At 40.4% G+C, this 14,263-nt stretch overlaps 1 protein-coding gene across 1 annotated transcript; it reads left to right on the top strand.

The window, feature by feature from the left end:
* The first annotated feature begins 7,520 nt into the window (after window positions 1–7,520).
* Window positions 7,521–13,898, top strand: snrnp27 (small nuclear ribonucleoprotein 27 (U4/U6.U5)). Its single transcript, XM_014970743.2, has 6 exons — window positions 7,521–7,712; window positions 8,843–8,975; window positions 11,171–11,286; window positions 11,387–11,466; window positions 12,245–12,309; window positions 12,610–13,898. Exons 1-6 carry the CDS (start codon window positions 7,676–7,678, stop codon window positions 12,662–12,664), a joined length of 486 nt encoding a protein of 161 aa, XP_014826229.1. The 5' UTR covers window positions 7,521–7,675; the 3' UTR covers window positions 12,665–13,898.
* The last annotated feature ends 365 nt before the right edge of the window (window positions 13,899–14,263 follow it).

Genomic DNA, 14,263 nt, shown 5'->3' with positions numbered 1-14,263 from the left:
TACTACTGGTGGAACAGATGAAGAAGAAGACGACAGGAAGTGGTAGGAGGACAATGGGTATAAATAAATTTAAACTTAACATTTTGGGCAAAACCTTTATGCGGAATAGTTTTTGAAAGATCAAAGCCTCTTTTAGCGGATAATAAAAAATAAAAAAAATGTAAAGGCACGTGGAGCCTTTGTTTACAGAGCGAGCCGAGGTCGTGGCAGCTGGACCCACCGGTGGGTCCGTCGGGTTCTAGGGGTTAAAGACTTATCTCGTGAACTAGCTTATTCGCGCTTGATTTTAATTGTGTGTCTTATTTAGTGGAAACAAACGCAATTACGAAATGGTGTTTTTTCGACATTAGCGGAATGTCAACAGAGTTTTGCCGTCTGTAATGAAATCGCAGTCAGTGTGTTTGTAAGGTACTCCATATTAGCCCGTGTCTTGCGCTTTGTTGAGGGTGGAAAAAAAATGTGCTTCCAGACTTTAAAGATTTTTTTCTTTGAATCATTTCGAAAACATTCCCTCCTCCCTGTTTGTCTCCTGTAACAGTGAAACGCCCACATAACTGTGAATGTGCTTGAGGCCAGAAAGAAAAAAAAAGGAAGAAATTGGGGAGGGGAATGAGAGGGGGGGAGCCAGGCAGGGGGAAACCGAGCTGATTATCCAAATACAGTCATTAAAGGGGAAATGTGTTTTTCAAGCTGTCAGGATGATTAATGAGCGAGAGCAAATCCTCACAAATGCTCTTGTTTAGTCTAACTGGCAGACATGATCCTGCCCATTGATTTATGGCAGGCCTGCTGTGTAAGACCATAGTGAGGTTATGGGGTGTGAGTCAGGAGGGGTTTGTGTGTACATGGATGAGGGCAAACCTTGCACTTTTGCGCGCACACGTTTGGTTGAGGGGTGGGGGGCGTAGGAGGGTAAAAGGAGGCTGCTTGTTCACATGACCACAGGAGGTGAGGATCAGAGCGCCGGGAGAAAATTCACCTCATCAGCTTTCACCCTCTGCTCTGATGAATCAACACAAACCAGAGACGGTTAGCCGAGGCTCTTTTCTATTTATTTTATGGCTCCATGATTGAACTTCAACAGCAAAAAAATAAAAATAAAAAATCAATGCTACGCCCAGAATGAATCAAGCTGCTGTCCTGAACTACTTAGGTTTTCATCTGTCATTTCCCAATATCCCTCCACGCAGACCGGATTGGAGCAGAATGAACGGTATTTCTCTCTTTCCTCAGCGGTAACCGTTGTCCATCACACGTTAATGTGTTGCACCTATCTGCCTTTTCTCATACATGTCTGGCTAATAGTTCAAATTAAGCCTGGCGTCTGTCAGGGAAAGTTTGACGTTTTGGGGATGCAATTTGTTTGCTTTTTTGCGACAGGTAGAAAAAGAAGAACAATGCAGAATTCAAACATAGTCGGCAACCCACATATTGCTCTAAAGTGAACAAGTTAGTGGAAAGTCATAGAAAAATATCAGGCTTCAACTGCGCTTTAGTGTGTTTTCATTTCTTCTACCGTTTTCTGTTTTTCAGCTAGATTATTCAACTTATTCCCATCTCATTAAAGTTTATTTAAGTTACAATAATCCCGTTTTAAAAGGATAATATTTTTTTTATTGATTTTCTGTAAAGGTCTCACAGTAGCTATGTTTTGACTGCTGATGAACAGATATGCGCAAAACTTTCAGCATTCTGCTAATGTCGAAAAAACACAATTTTGCAATTTCGGTGTTTCCATTAAACAAACACAATTAAAATCACACGTGAATACGTTTAGTCACGTGATAAATCATTAATAGAAATGGTGGCAACAGATGTAAACAGTTACAAATCAGAGGAGGCACAGGCGTTTTATTCAGACATTGGAGCAACAACCTCCTTATAAAATCAGTAACAATATCACAGTAGGCATGTGATCAATATCAGTATGTATATGTCATATAAAATGATCAATAATTTAACTGAACTCTGATCCGGAACCCTAAGGCATTCTGGGTTCTTTCCTCTGCCTAGCAATAACAACCTACTAGTTGTTACCTAGCAACAACCTGTTGAGTTAACTGGCACAGCAGCAGTTTCAGGTTGCACCACCTTGCTTCCTGACTGCTTAAAAACTGTGGATAAAACAGGAACAGTCACCAGCTTGGCGGTATTTAAAACCAAAAACCTAATCAATAATTATAAATAACGACTGGTATTAAACGATTATATCGTTTTTCAGTCACATTGTCCAGACCTATTTGTCATTGAGCGTTTTACAGAATCTCTTACACTGTGCTGGGGCTTTTTTTTTTATTCCCAGGATTGTTGACTTGCACAGGAAGGTTTTCACTATTCCGAAGCAAAACGAACCAAACTGAGCTTTCAATTTTAAAACCAACTTTTACCGGACAAACCTCTGACAGAAAGTCCCAGCACACTGGGCTCCTGGAAGGTGAACACGTCATCATCGCCGAGCGGTCCTTTCCAGGCTGGTCCGGATGGATCGCTAGCAGCTGTTGGCCCCTACAACCTCTTCCCTCAGCGCAGCCATTAAGCCGATCTGTCTGCAATTTCCCCATTCTTCCTCAATTCCCTCTGAAGTCGGCAGCGATCACTTTCCCACACCCCCGCGGCCCAGCGATGCGGCTCACTGTACTGCAGCGGCATGTGCCCTGGGCCAACCCGAGCACTTTCACAGGACCGATTACCATGTCCACCCACACACGAGCGGATACACTCGATCACAAACACACACATGTTGACAGGTTTCATCATCTGGGGGGTGGAGGCAGATTTCTGTTGTATTTGTCCCAATAAGTTGTTCATGTCAGTCGTGATTCTTTTGGTATTGTGTAACCATTAAAGATGACAATGAAAGCAAAAGAAAGGAGAGACTGTGTTTTCAGGTCTTTTAGGCTAACTTGTTATATTTTGGTGTTGGTGTATATTATATTGATCGGTTTATTGCCATTCAGTGATCTGAAGGCGACAGCCCTTCACTGTCTGAACCTTCCTCCACAGAAACGTTGTTTTCATCGTTGCTTCCTGAACGATTTGGCTCAAAAAAATAACGTAGCAGTCCTTCAGGAGAACCAGCTCCCTCTTCTTCATCACTCCAACTAACCTCTTCTTCCAAAACTGCAGATAAATCAATCAAATCTTTGCTGAAATCTCTCACAACTTCCTCCGCTTCTATGTATTCAGCCGTAGTTGATAACGGTTTGACTTACCCTGATTACATCACAAGATGGCGCCGGCGTTTGACCCAGTTACTACAGACGAAAACAGCGAAACTCTGGAATTACCTCAAATACTTGTTGTTAAAAGCTTTTGTGTACACAGGATGAAAGCTCAGTGCTTCATCTTTTTAAATCATGTAAGTGGTTTTACTGTCTTAGTGACACTTTAAGCCTCACAATTGTGTGTGTGTGTGTGTGTGTGTGTGTGTGTGTGTGTGTGTGTTTCACATGCCCCAGAGCAGTGATTAATGGCCCACAGCCCTGCGTTCTTGTACTTCCTTCCTTTCCATGCGCGCCACATACATCATCACGCCTCACCGTAAGTGACGCTGGCAGCCGGCTACCGCTCCTGCTTGGCCACGTGGCTGAAAGCAAACCATAACATCCTTCATATGCTGATTCAGACATTCACTGGGAGCTGTACAAGGAAACTTCTCATGTCAGGAGTTCAATTAGACAACTCAGAAAGCTTTGTCCCGCTCTGACCTGTGGCTTGTAACGGAACGGTTTCATTCCCTACGCTGAAGCTGTTCACTTTGGTGTTTCCATTTTCTTGTGACAGTTAAAAAAAATGCTGCTTATAATGCGAAAATCACATTGTTCTGTGATGGGAGCCGTTTCATTTTTATCTGTCTTTACAGAGAAATCTCAAGGGCGTCCAGTATGAACGTTAGCCTGATAAAAACCAGGCTAACGGTTTTGTATTGAAAACCATTGCTTGATGGAGGTGTGGACTCTGAGGTTTTAAATTTTACCCAATCTCTAACGTTTGTCTGTAACGTATGTAATGCGCCAGTTCGACGTGAAGCTTACCGGAAATTCCCTGTGCTGAAAACAGCCATCCTGTGTCAAAAACTCTTGACACAGTAATTGACGCAGTTATTTTGTCAGACTCACCATTTCTTGTTTTAGGTCGGTTAAGATCACAAAAATATTTTTATTTTCTAAATGCCAACTTTTTAAACTTTTTCTTTTTAACTTCAGACATTTCAGATTCTGACATTTCATTCACATTTGGTAGAATTTCTTTTTATGAATTTCAGAAATCTCTCACACTGTTTTGGTGGAATTGTGGCCCATTCCTCGTTATGTAACTGGTGTAACAGAATCAGGTTTGTAGTCTGCCATGGTCACACGCACACACACACATACACACACGCACACAGAGAGTAGAGATCAAGGCCTTTTGATGGCTTCACCAAACCAATAGGTTTGCTGCCACTTTGAAGGTATACTTAGTCACTGACGAGACCCGTTGTAGTCCAGACCACCAAACCTGAAACCAAATCAAGACCAAAACTAAAGTGTATCGAGACTGAGACAAGATCAAGACTTTTCGGGGCTAACACCAAGTCCAAACCAAGACCAGCGCCTCACAGTACATGAGACAATCAAATGTGAAACATTATCAAAAATGTTCTTGAGTTTGATCTGAAAGATATATATTACCATAAAAACAACCAGACATTAAACACTCAAAGTTGAAATAAACTTGACCATCTCTACTCAGGTCTCCTGGGTGACGTCCATCATTTAGTACAGAATGTACAAAATGATTTCTCTGCCTCTGATAAGCAAATAATCTATATTATTTTTAAACCAACAACAAGCCAACAACGGGTCAGGTGTGAACGTACCCTTAGTATCAGGTTTTAGCTGTACGTTTTGTGGAGAAATGATGTACGAACCTTCACTAGTCCAGCTTCAGTTTGACTGATTTTGTGCTATGATGTCACATGGATCTGACAAGTAATAACAAAACCAGCTGTAGAGTCAGACCTGCTACAGTTTTAAACATAGAACATGGGAATATGCATTAGACCCTTTAGATATTAAGCCTTTAGACATATCTGTCTTTATACTGTATACATGAGAAGTGATTGGGGGAGCACAGGAATACATATCCAGACCCAGTAAATACATATCATCCACCAAAAAAATATGACAGACTTGTCCAAACCTCTTTTGTCTGCTTCACAAAAATTGGTGCATAAGGCAAATATGCAAGCACATGGGTTCTGGGTTGTCCGCTGACATGTTTTAGTGTGTAGTGAGTTCGTGTGATAGAGACAGATTGAGAGAGAGCGAGAGAGACGGAGCGAAGTGGAGAAAAGAATGAGCTGTGGAAAAACAGAGCGCGAGGTGAAAGAAAAAAGAACAACAGGGAGACCGAGCAGCGCGAGCTAGTCCTGCATGTGTGCTGGTTCCCAGCCCTGTCTGGGGCCTGTCAGCCGGTGATTTATGGCACCGAGACTGGGAGCAGTCTTCGCTGCCAGCTCGGTATTGTTACAACTGACAGCTAATGAGGCTGGACGGGCTTTCAAGCACGGCACTTAACAGAGGCCTCCAACTTCACGAGTCACAAGCTTTCCTCCTTCTTTTCTCCATTCCGCTCTCTCTCTCCCATTTATTTCGTCTTCCAGGGTGGCAGCAGCGGTGTGGCGAGCCAGCGCAAAAAAAAAAAAGAAGAAAAAAATTCAAGCGAGGGATGCGGGGAGAAAATAAGGCAGGCGACAGAGATGTATGACTAGCGCCGCACTTCCTCTCGCTTTCAGTCGGTATACGCTATTAAACCAGAAGATCCTGCAGTTCTTTACCTCTGAGGCCCAGAAATACTAACTTCATCCCCTCAGCAATTACCCTGTCATGTTTTTTTTTTGTTTTTTTTTAGAGGTTTGGAGAGTCACATGTCTCTCCTCGCGGTCTACCTGTGATTATGTGAGGGTGATCTGTGTGAGGTTAGCTGAACTTTACGGTCTTGGCAGCGGTGTGTTTTTACCTTCAACACCCCTGGCCTGAGCTGCCCGGACCGCATAATCACAACCAGAGTCTCTGGCAGAGCCGCCTTCTCCCCTCCTTCCACCTCCTCTCCCTTGGCCCCTGGTTTCATGTCAGTCGTGATTAATGGCACTAGGGCCCCGGCGCGGCTTACTCTGCCAGTTCCAGCAATGTTCCCTTGATACTTAATGAACTCTGACAAACTTCTTTTCCCTTGCTCCGTTGTTCCCTTTTACAATCCCACCCCCCCTCCAGCCACGTTTAAAATGCATGACACAGAGCTGCCACAGCAGCACCTTGGGCTTATAGCTCCGGTCATCCCTTTTGTAAATTTCTCAGGAGGGCCGCCGATGCCTAAAAATAAAGCGCCGCGGCCGTTTAAGGAGTCAGGGCTCTCTCGGTTGTTAGCCTGGCATTGCCACACAAATGAGCGAGTTCAAATCCTGCCAGGCCAAATGAAACATGACTGCTCTGATTCCTGCGGCTCCCAGAAAACTGTGATTTGTACCACTATAAATGGTTTGTCAACAACGGCGGATTAAATGAAGGATTGTTTTCTTGAATAAATGCAGAATGATATTGTGTTTTGGTTTTCCTCTGAAGCCAGTCGTCTGGAAATAAATGTCAAGTTTGATGCAAGACAGCAGGGTTGAAAAAAAAGCCTCTAAAATGTTATGGTGGACCCTTAAAAGCGGATAATACTGCAGACTTTTAAGGGTCATATTTCAAGATGGTCTCTGTCTCCCCCTGGTGTTCACTTTAGGAAAGACCACAATCCTAATTTGCATTACTGTATTTGGACAAATACAGGGAAATAAAATATGTGTATACTTAAAAAAACACTCTTGTCTTGAGGTGAAGTTGAATAACTTTTTTTTTGTTCTCTAGAAGAATAAGAAGAAAAAAATAAGTTGAATAACTTGATGGAAGTCCTATTTCTTTATTTTTTGCCTACCTCATCTAGCAAAATAACCCTGCATCATGATGCTGCCATCACTATGCTTGACTGTTTGGAGCGGTCTACTTGGAGCGGTCTACCGTGGTCAAGCGGTCTACTTGACCGCTCCAAACACTTGGTTTTTTTGTTCACAGAAAGCTAAATGTTTTCTCCTTTCACCATAAAACGTTTCCCCTTGTAGATTTTCTAACTGTGACTTGACTTTTTGGGGGCAGTGACATTTTGGGTCAGACATGTGACACCAAACATCAAAACTGATTTTAGCCAGGTTAAAAAGCAGGCAAATTAAAACTCTGTAATGATTCCAGATCTAAACCTTGTTGGAACATTTGTAAACAGTAAAAGTGTGTGGTCGAGGTGCAACATACAGGAACATTTCACACTCGTATAATAGTTCGCTATAATCACGTCATCATTATGTACTAATTCCACGTCTTTGTTTTTGTTTGTTTTAGAGTCCCGCTTCTACGGCGCTTCATTTGTTTTTCTTTTTTCCAGAGCTACCGGAATGTGACGGTCATACAGGTCGATAGAGGGCGCACTGCGTCACGGAAGGTAGAGGAAGTCTCTAAAGCGCAACCAATCACAGGGGACGAAGGAGAAGCCGACGTAGAGCTGTCGTTAACTTCATGCAAATGTTAGTTTCTTCTTAGTTATTTATAGAATAGTTTCTTTAAACCACTGGTTATAAAAAAGGCTAATTTTAGCCGCTGGAAGAATGGGTCGAAGCAGGAGCCGAACACCCCCGAGACGAGGTAAGAAGACGCGAAGCTTTTACTACTAGGTAGCTAACGTAGCGCTAGCTTACATTACTGTCCACTGTTATGTTCCGAATAATGTCGGGTTTTTCCCCTTTATGTTCTATAATTAGCGGTTATTTTAACGTGCTTAAGTGGGTTACAATAATATCGGCCTCCTTTGAAACCTTCTGAGCAAACTGAGTCTTCAGGAGGATTGTAGAAGCTTCTAGATCTGCGCGTCTGGAGCTGCTGAAGCTAAAGCTAGGCTAACTGAGTTTTTTTTTTTTTTTTTTTTTTTAGGCTAACTGAGTTGAATATGAAAATGTGGGAGTTATTTGGTCAGATCCGGTTAAAGTTGCACTCTGTCAGCCGAAATCACGTAGTTTTATTATAGCTGCTCGACCAGATATAAAGATGTAGTTTTAATAATAGATTAGTCGAAGTTATTTTCATTACAAGACTGAAGGAGCGCGCTGTTATTTGTTGAATCTCCAGTGATTAATAGTAATGTAACTATTTGTAACCATCCCTAGAATAACTTATTGTAAAATTTTATAGTTGTTTATTTTTAAAAGGAATAATTATAAAGCGGTCTCCTCTCACTCTTCAGATAAGCTACAAAAACAGATCTGTCAAATAAAGATAAGCTGAAAGGAATTATGACACTGTCATTTGATTTCTCTTTTTCTTTAGTCAGATATGAACTGAATAACTATATTTTTCACATTTTGGCATAATGATTAATCAAAATTAGCCAATTTTTGCTATATCCTGTCAGAGCAGTGGTCAACAGGTCAAGTAGTGCTAACAAAATTAGTTTTCTACTCATTTCAGACACTGAAGCTGATCATTTCATAAGAACTTAGTGTTATTTTTTTGCCAATGTTTAATACGTTTAATAAAGAAAACCGTTTAAACAGTTTGAAAACAAACACCTTTTTGTTAAATTTTAGTTTGTAAGTTTTTACTTTGGGCCTTTGATGACGAGCTGAATAAAAACTCCTTCAGTTTCTCTGTTGTTCCAACGTGGACATGGCAGATAAACTGTCACCTGGTCAACGTTTGCAAAGAATGACAGTTCCTTGCTACCAGTGTGCTTTAAGAAATGGCCCAGTTCCTGACGTGATGTCATTTCCTGCTGCCAGAGAGAAGACGATCCCGCTCGGCCTCACGAGAACACGAGCGGCGCCGGCGGGACAGGGACCGCTCTCGCTCCAGGGACCGGGACCGAGACCGCCGCAGATCTCGCTCACGCTCGCCGCACAGAAGACGGTCCAGGTGAGATCGTCAGTGCAGTCGAGATTGTTTTCATACGCCGCTGGGAAGGGTAGATAATCCCATCTGAAGCTGGTTTTACTGTAATGTATTAATGTGCCGGCAGTCAAAGGGGTCAAACTGGTCTGGAGGGCACAGAGTGTGAAGGTAGTTATATAGATCTTCTATCAATGCACTTCTTAAGTAGGAATGTTAATTGGAAAATAGGATATATATGCTCAGCTTACCTTTAAATCAGCCAGTTTTCAAATGAACATATATAACGTTCCACACATTAATTGTTAGTCCAGGTATCTATAGATTAAAGTGGGTAAAACGATGATCTGATCGCCGCAGATATTTCCAGTTTTCCTGCTAACAGAGACTGCAGAGGTCTGGAATATTTATCATAGCTTCACCTCAACACAAGCTGCGTTTCCATTCATCTTATAATTGGAATTCTGAAAATAAATTAGCTTAATGGAAAATTAGCAAATTTCCACTAAAAATCCTGTTTGTTTTTTTTTTTCTTATGAAAGGTTTTTGCACTAGTATGATGCGATTTTTCGGCTGTATCCAAAATGGTGTTTTTCGCTAAACTCCAGTAGAAACATTTTCTTTTTGCGTCACGAGTCACATGATCAACAAACTGGATGTTACTACTGGCGGAAAAGGCAAAGAGGAAGACAGGAAGTGGTAGGACAATGGCGTGGCATGTTTTTTTTTATGATTTATCGATGAAACAACTTATTCATGTGATTTTAATTGCATTTCTTATTTAATGGAAACACCACATTTGCAAAGTTATTTTATTTATTTTTACATTAGCAGAATATCAATAGTTTTGCAGACATTTGTAACAGAAACGAAGCTGGTGAGAGACACTCTAAAAAAAATCTAGATCATCACATTGTATGATTTAAAAAAAAAAAAAACAATTAACTTGCATTTAATTTAATGGAATAAGCATTTGATCAGCTACCAAGCAGAAAACATTCTGTCTCTCACAGACCTGCTAGTTCATCTTTAAGCAGTTCTTCCCTTCACCCATTACCTGGATTAATTGCACCTGTCCACCCAATCAGGCTGCAGGCTGTCCACCATGTGAGACCAAAGAGCTGTCTATGGACACCAGGAACAGAAATGTAGAGCTGCTCGAGGTCATGGGGTCAGATGAGACCGAAACAGAACTATTTGGAGGCTTACAAGGAGGCTGGTTGTAGCTGTGCATCATTAGATTGTGGACAGGAGGGAGCTTAAAATCTGCGTTGCCTAGCGACAGCCCTGAAAGTATAAAGATCTGTATGGAGGAGTGGAGCCGAAACCTCTGCTGCAGTGGTCAAGAGCTACAGGAAACATCTGACCTCTGGAGTTGTTAAAGACTTAATTAAAAATGTATTTTACAAGAGAAGCCTGGCAGCACACAGAGGTTACAGAACATTCACAGAAAAAAGATAACTCCTTCATAAATGAATAAATTACAAGATTCCTCAGTTGAAATGTTTGATATGATATGAGAGCGGCCTTTAAAAACATTTAGTGACACTGCCTCCTTTAGGTCCAAGTATTTCTGCACCAAATATTGAAGTTATTTTTTTTTATTGTATGCAACACTTTTTTTCATCCAATGAAATACAATTTGCTTAAGTCATACAATGTGATTTTTTTTATTCTCAATTTTATAAAAAAAAATTTCTATTTCACACAGATGAGATGTCTGTTCAATAGAAATGGCAGACCTTCATTGAAATCAGCGGTGTACAAATACTTACTCTCCCCTCCCCGTACCTCGCTGTAACTGTGAAAATGTACCTACTGCTTGTGTGTGTGGGTCATGGCAATCATTAAAACTGTCATTATTTGACAGTTTTAATGATTAGAATAGAAAAGTCCTTTATTGTCCCACAATGGGGAAGTTTCTGTGCAAATTCAGAATGACAAACAATCCTTCAGTCTGAGAGTTTTACAGATGGAGTGAGCTCTAATGTCACACCAACATGCTTGTTTACCTCTAAAGTCACTTTCATGAACAATCATATCCTGTCGCCTCACAATAGAACAGCTTTCTGTACACGCCATGAAAAAGATAACTGTCATTCAAGGTCTTGTTTTGCTTTCATGGCGTCCTGTGTAGTGGCGTAATGAAAAGGAACGTTTGGATTGTTAATTGTTTGCGCCCGGCTATAAATCCTGAAGCAGTGTTTCTGCTCCTCAAACAGGACTCCTCCCAGACGCCATCGCTCCTCCTCCCTCTCTCCTGTGCGGCAGAAGGACCGGCGTGACGACGAGCGGAAAGAGGCCAAAGACAAACCTGGGAAGTCCATTCAGATCTCAGGTATCGTCATCAGCAGCAGAAAAATCGTTCGTTCCCTAACATGCTGACCCGAAGTTGAACCGATAAAACAGTTTTTGTTTTTCCCCTTGTGCTGCTACAGCTGAGGATATGCAAGGCAAAACAGAGGAGGAAATTGAGATGATGAAAATGATGGGCTTCGGTTCCTTTGATTCAACCAAGGTGAGTGCAGCAGTGGCTGCTGTTTGCCACACAACCACAAGGGGGCACTGTTGACCCAAATACGATCTAGCGCAGGGGGCCAGCAAACTACAGATGCATTTAGCCCTAAGACTTATTCAAAGCTGCAAATGTTACCTTTTTTTTTTTTTTTTTTTTTTTTTTTAGATAATTTTTGATTACTTTATGAACTCAGATAAATGTATTTATTTATATAAATGTAAATTTATGTCAGGAAATTTGTCTTTTTTAAAAATAAACAAAACAAAACTTTTGCTCAAAAGAGGATGGATATGTACATTTATGAGAAGCAAAAAGTACATAATTTCTAAACTTGATAACAAAAAAAACTATCACTAGTATTTTTAGTATCATTCTGTCAGAGAAAATCAGTTCATCACATGAAACAAAAACAGGTAAAACCAGCATTTGTTGTAAATATTTGTTTAAAACATTAGTTTAATCTTTATAATTTTAGCCAGAGTTATTAAGAGCCATTGTGGACGAGCCATAGAGCCAGTCGAGGTTCCTGAACCGCATGTTGAACACCCTGTTCTAGTGTATTGTGCAGCTAAATTGAAGATTCAACAAACTGCAGGTTGCCTTCATCTTAAGTGTCTCATATTTTCTAGCAGGATGTCAGCAATTAAAGATTTCACAGTAAAGGAACACCCAGTGTAGGACAGGAAATTCCTATTTTTATCTGTGTAAAAAATCAGTTTTTACACTGAGACATTTTTAAACTATTGTACAAAGACAATAATTTTTTTTTCTTCCATAGGGTAAGAAAACGGATGGATCGGTTAATGCATATGCAGTCAACGTTACCATGAAGAGGAAATACAGGTACATTTATACATATAAGATTATTTCCAATTTGATGCTCATTATCCTAGCACTGTAAAGCTTTAGAGCAGAGTTAAGAATCTCCTTGTATTTATCGTATTTGGTTCTTTAAATGTTTTAGTCGTGGAGGTTTCATTCCTGCCTAGCGGTGAGTGTTCACTGCATGGTCTGCTGGTAGAGCAGCCAATCACCTCTGCAGGTGTTTCTACGCAGATCCCAGCCCTCCTAACGGTGATGTAATGTGCAAGTGCTGCAAAGGAAGTGGTGATGTCATGTTTCCTGCTCCGTCTCTTTCTTTAGGCAGTACATGAACAGAAAGGGAGGCTTCAACAGGCCGCTGGACTTCATCGCTTAAAGGTGCCAGCAGCTCGTTTTTCACCACCAGTCTCTCCTCCCTGCAGGAGGACAAGGACAGTATGGATTTATTTCTATTAAATGTGTCTCGTGATGCAGCAAGTCTTTTTTTTTTAATTACTATTATTATTTTACCTTGTAAATAGTTTTTCCTCCAGTTCTCACTCAGGTCAGACCTGGTGGGAGGTGGAGCATTTTGTTGTTGAGATTTGTTCCGTATTCTTAATAAATGCATAAAAAAAAAGGTGCAGTGCTGACTATGAAACTTTTTTTCTTACTAGCTTTCACTATTTTATCCATCAGTATATCATCAAATACTTTCTTTTCCTGCTCTTTTGGTTTTTGTATACCTCTGCTTGGTTTGTCTTTCTTGCGAATGTTTATTTTTCTGCTGATAAGAATCCAGCCTGGTGTTCTGTTCAATGTGTCATGGAGTCCTGCTTCTCATCCAATACTGACTGCACTCTGAAAATAACTTACACTAATAAATAAATGTATTTAACCAAGAATAGGGTAAACATTTCCACAAACACAAGCTAAGAAGCTGGATGACGCACTGCTGGTAGTTCATATTTTAACCGTCCTGTGTTCTTAAGAGACCTGGTTTCTTGGACCTCACAAGCTTTCTACTCTATTTGCGGTTTAGTGTGGTCACACTGACCCTGTGTGTGCTTTATAAGAATTTTTTTGTGTGTGTGTAGTTTTGGGAACTGACAGTCTGACGGAACAAGACCTAAAACCACAGGAGGTTAAAGAAACTCAATATATATATTTTAAATCACAATTTAAAAATTGCTAGGATTTTAAATGGCTTGTGGAACCAAGACATTTTTTTCTTTACCTAAAATTCAGATTTAGTAATAAATATAGAAAATAAATCTCAAACTAGCATAGTACTCAAATATGCTTATATCATTTTCAACAATCCTTTATTTTTTCTCAAAGATGTTTCATCTTTCATTTGAAATGTTTCTTCAGAATTAAAGCCATCCATCCTTTTTAGTTTTTAAGTTTTCCAAATGAACACTTGATTGGCTCATCTAAGGCTATTAATTACAACTGGAAATGAAATGAATTAGAGAATGTTTTTATTAAACTGTATATTTCTTTTTTCCTAATTTCACTAAGTTTTCACTTGATAATGTCCAGTTAGGAATGAACTGCAAGCAGAAGTTGGAGCATTCCAAGAAAAAAAATAACTAAGAAGTGATTATTTTTTTACCAAAAAACAAAAATATGAGAACTCAATTGTCCACATATGAATAAGTCTAGGGCATCGAACAAAACTTAAATTAAATCGAGCATCATGTGGAGGACTGCGAAGGTCAGAAACAGGAAGAAAGATCAGGCATGGTGTACCAAGCAACAGTTTGACAAACCAAGGATCTCGTTTTCATTTATTAACAATAACAGGATGTATTGTCACTTCTGTAATTCGTACAATCTGCAGTCAGTTCCCCAAACCTGAGGAAGTGATTGGGGGTTAGGGGCTGGATGGTTGAAACCACAACCACCTCTGGTCTTTACAGCTCAAACGGACTACAAACCTCAACTTACAAGTCGAAAAACAAAATGGGCATGAGCTTTGTGTAAGAAAGTG

This window comes from Poecilia mexicana, unplaced genomic scaffold, assembly GCF_051168715.1.
Source record: "Poecilia mexicana isolate PSO_F unplaced genomic scaffold, ASM5116871v1 scaffold_9, whole genome shotgun sequence".
Taxonomy (NCBI): Eukaryota; Metazoa; Chordata; class Actinopteri; order Cyprinodontiformes; family Poeciliidae; genus Poecilia; species Poecilia mexicana.
The sequence above is the reverse complement of the archived record's forward strand: the minus strand, read 5'-3'. Positions and strand labels throughout refer to the sequence as shown.

Bases quoted from the DNA above. Each gene is read 5' to 3' on its own strand.
- snrnp27 (XM_014970743.2), top strand. From the start codon at position 7,676: ATGGGTCGAAGCAGGAGCCGAACACCCCCGAGACGAG. The intron at 11,467-12,244 runs GTGAGTGCAGCA...TTTCTTCCATAG, and splicing joins GTTCCTTTGATTCAACCAAG to GGTAAGAAAACGGATGGATC. The intron at 12,310-12,609 runs GTACATTTATAC...CTCTTTCTTTAG, and splicing joins ACCATGAAGAGGAAATACAG to GCAGTACATGAACAGAAAGG.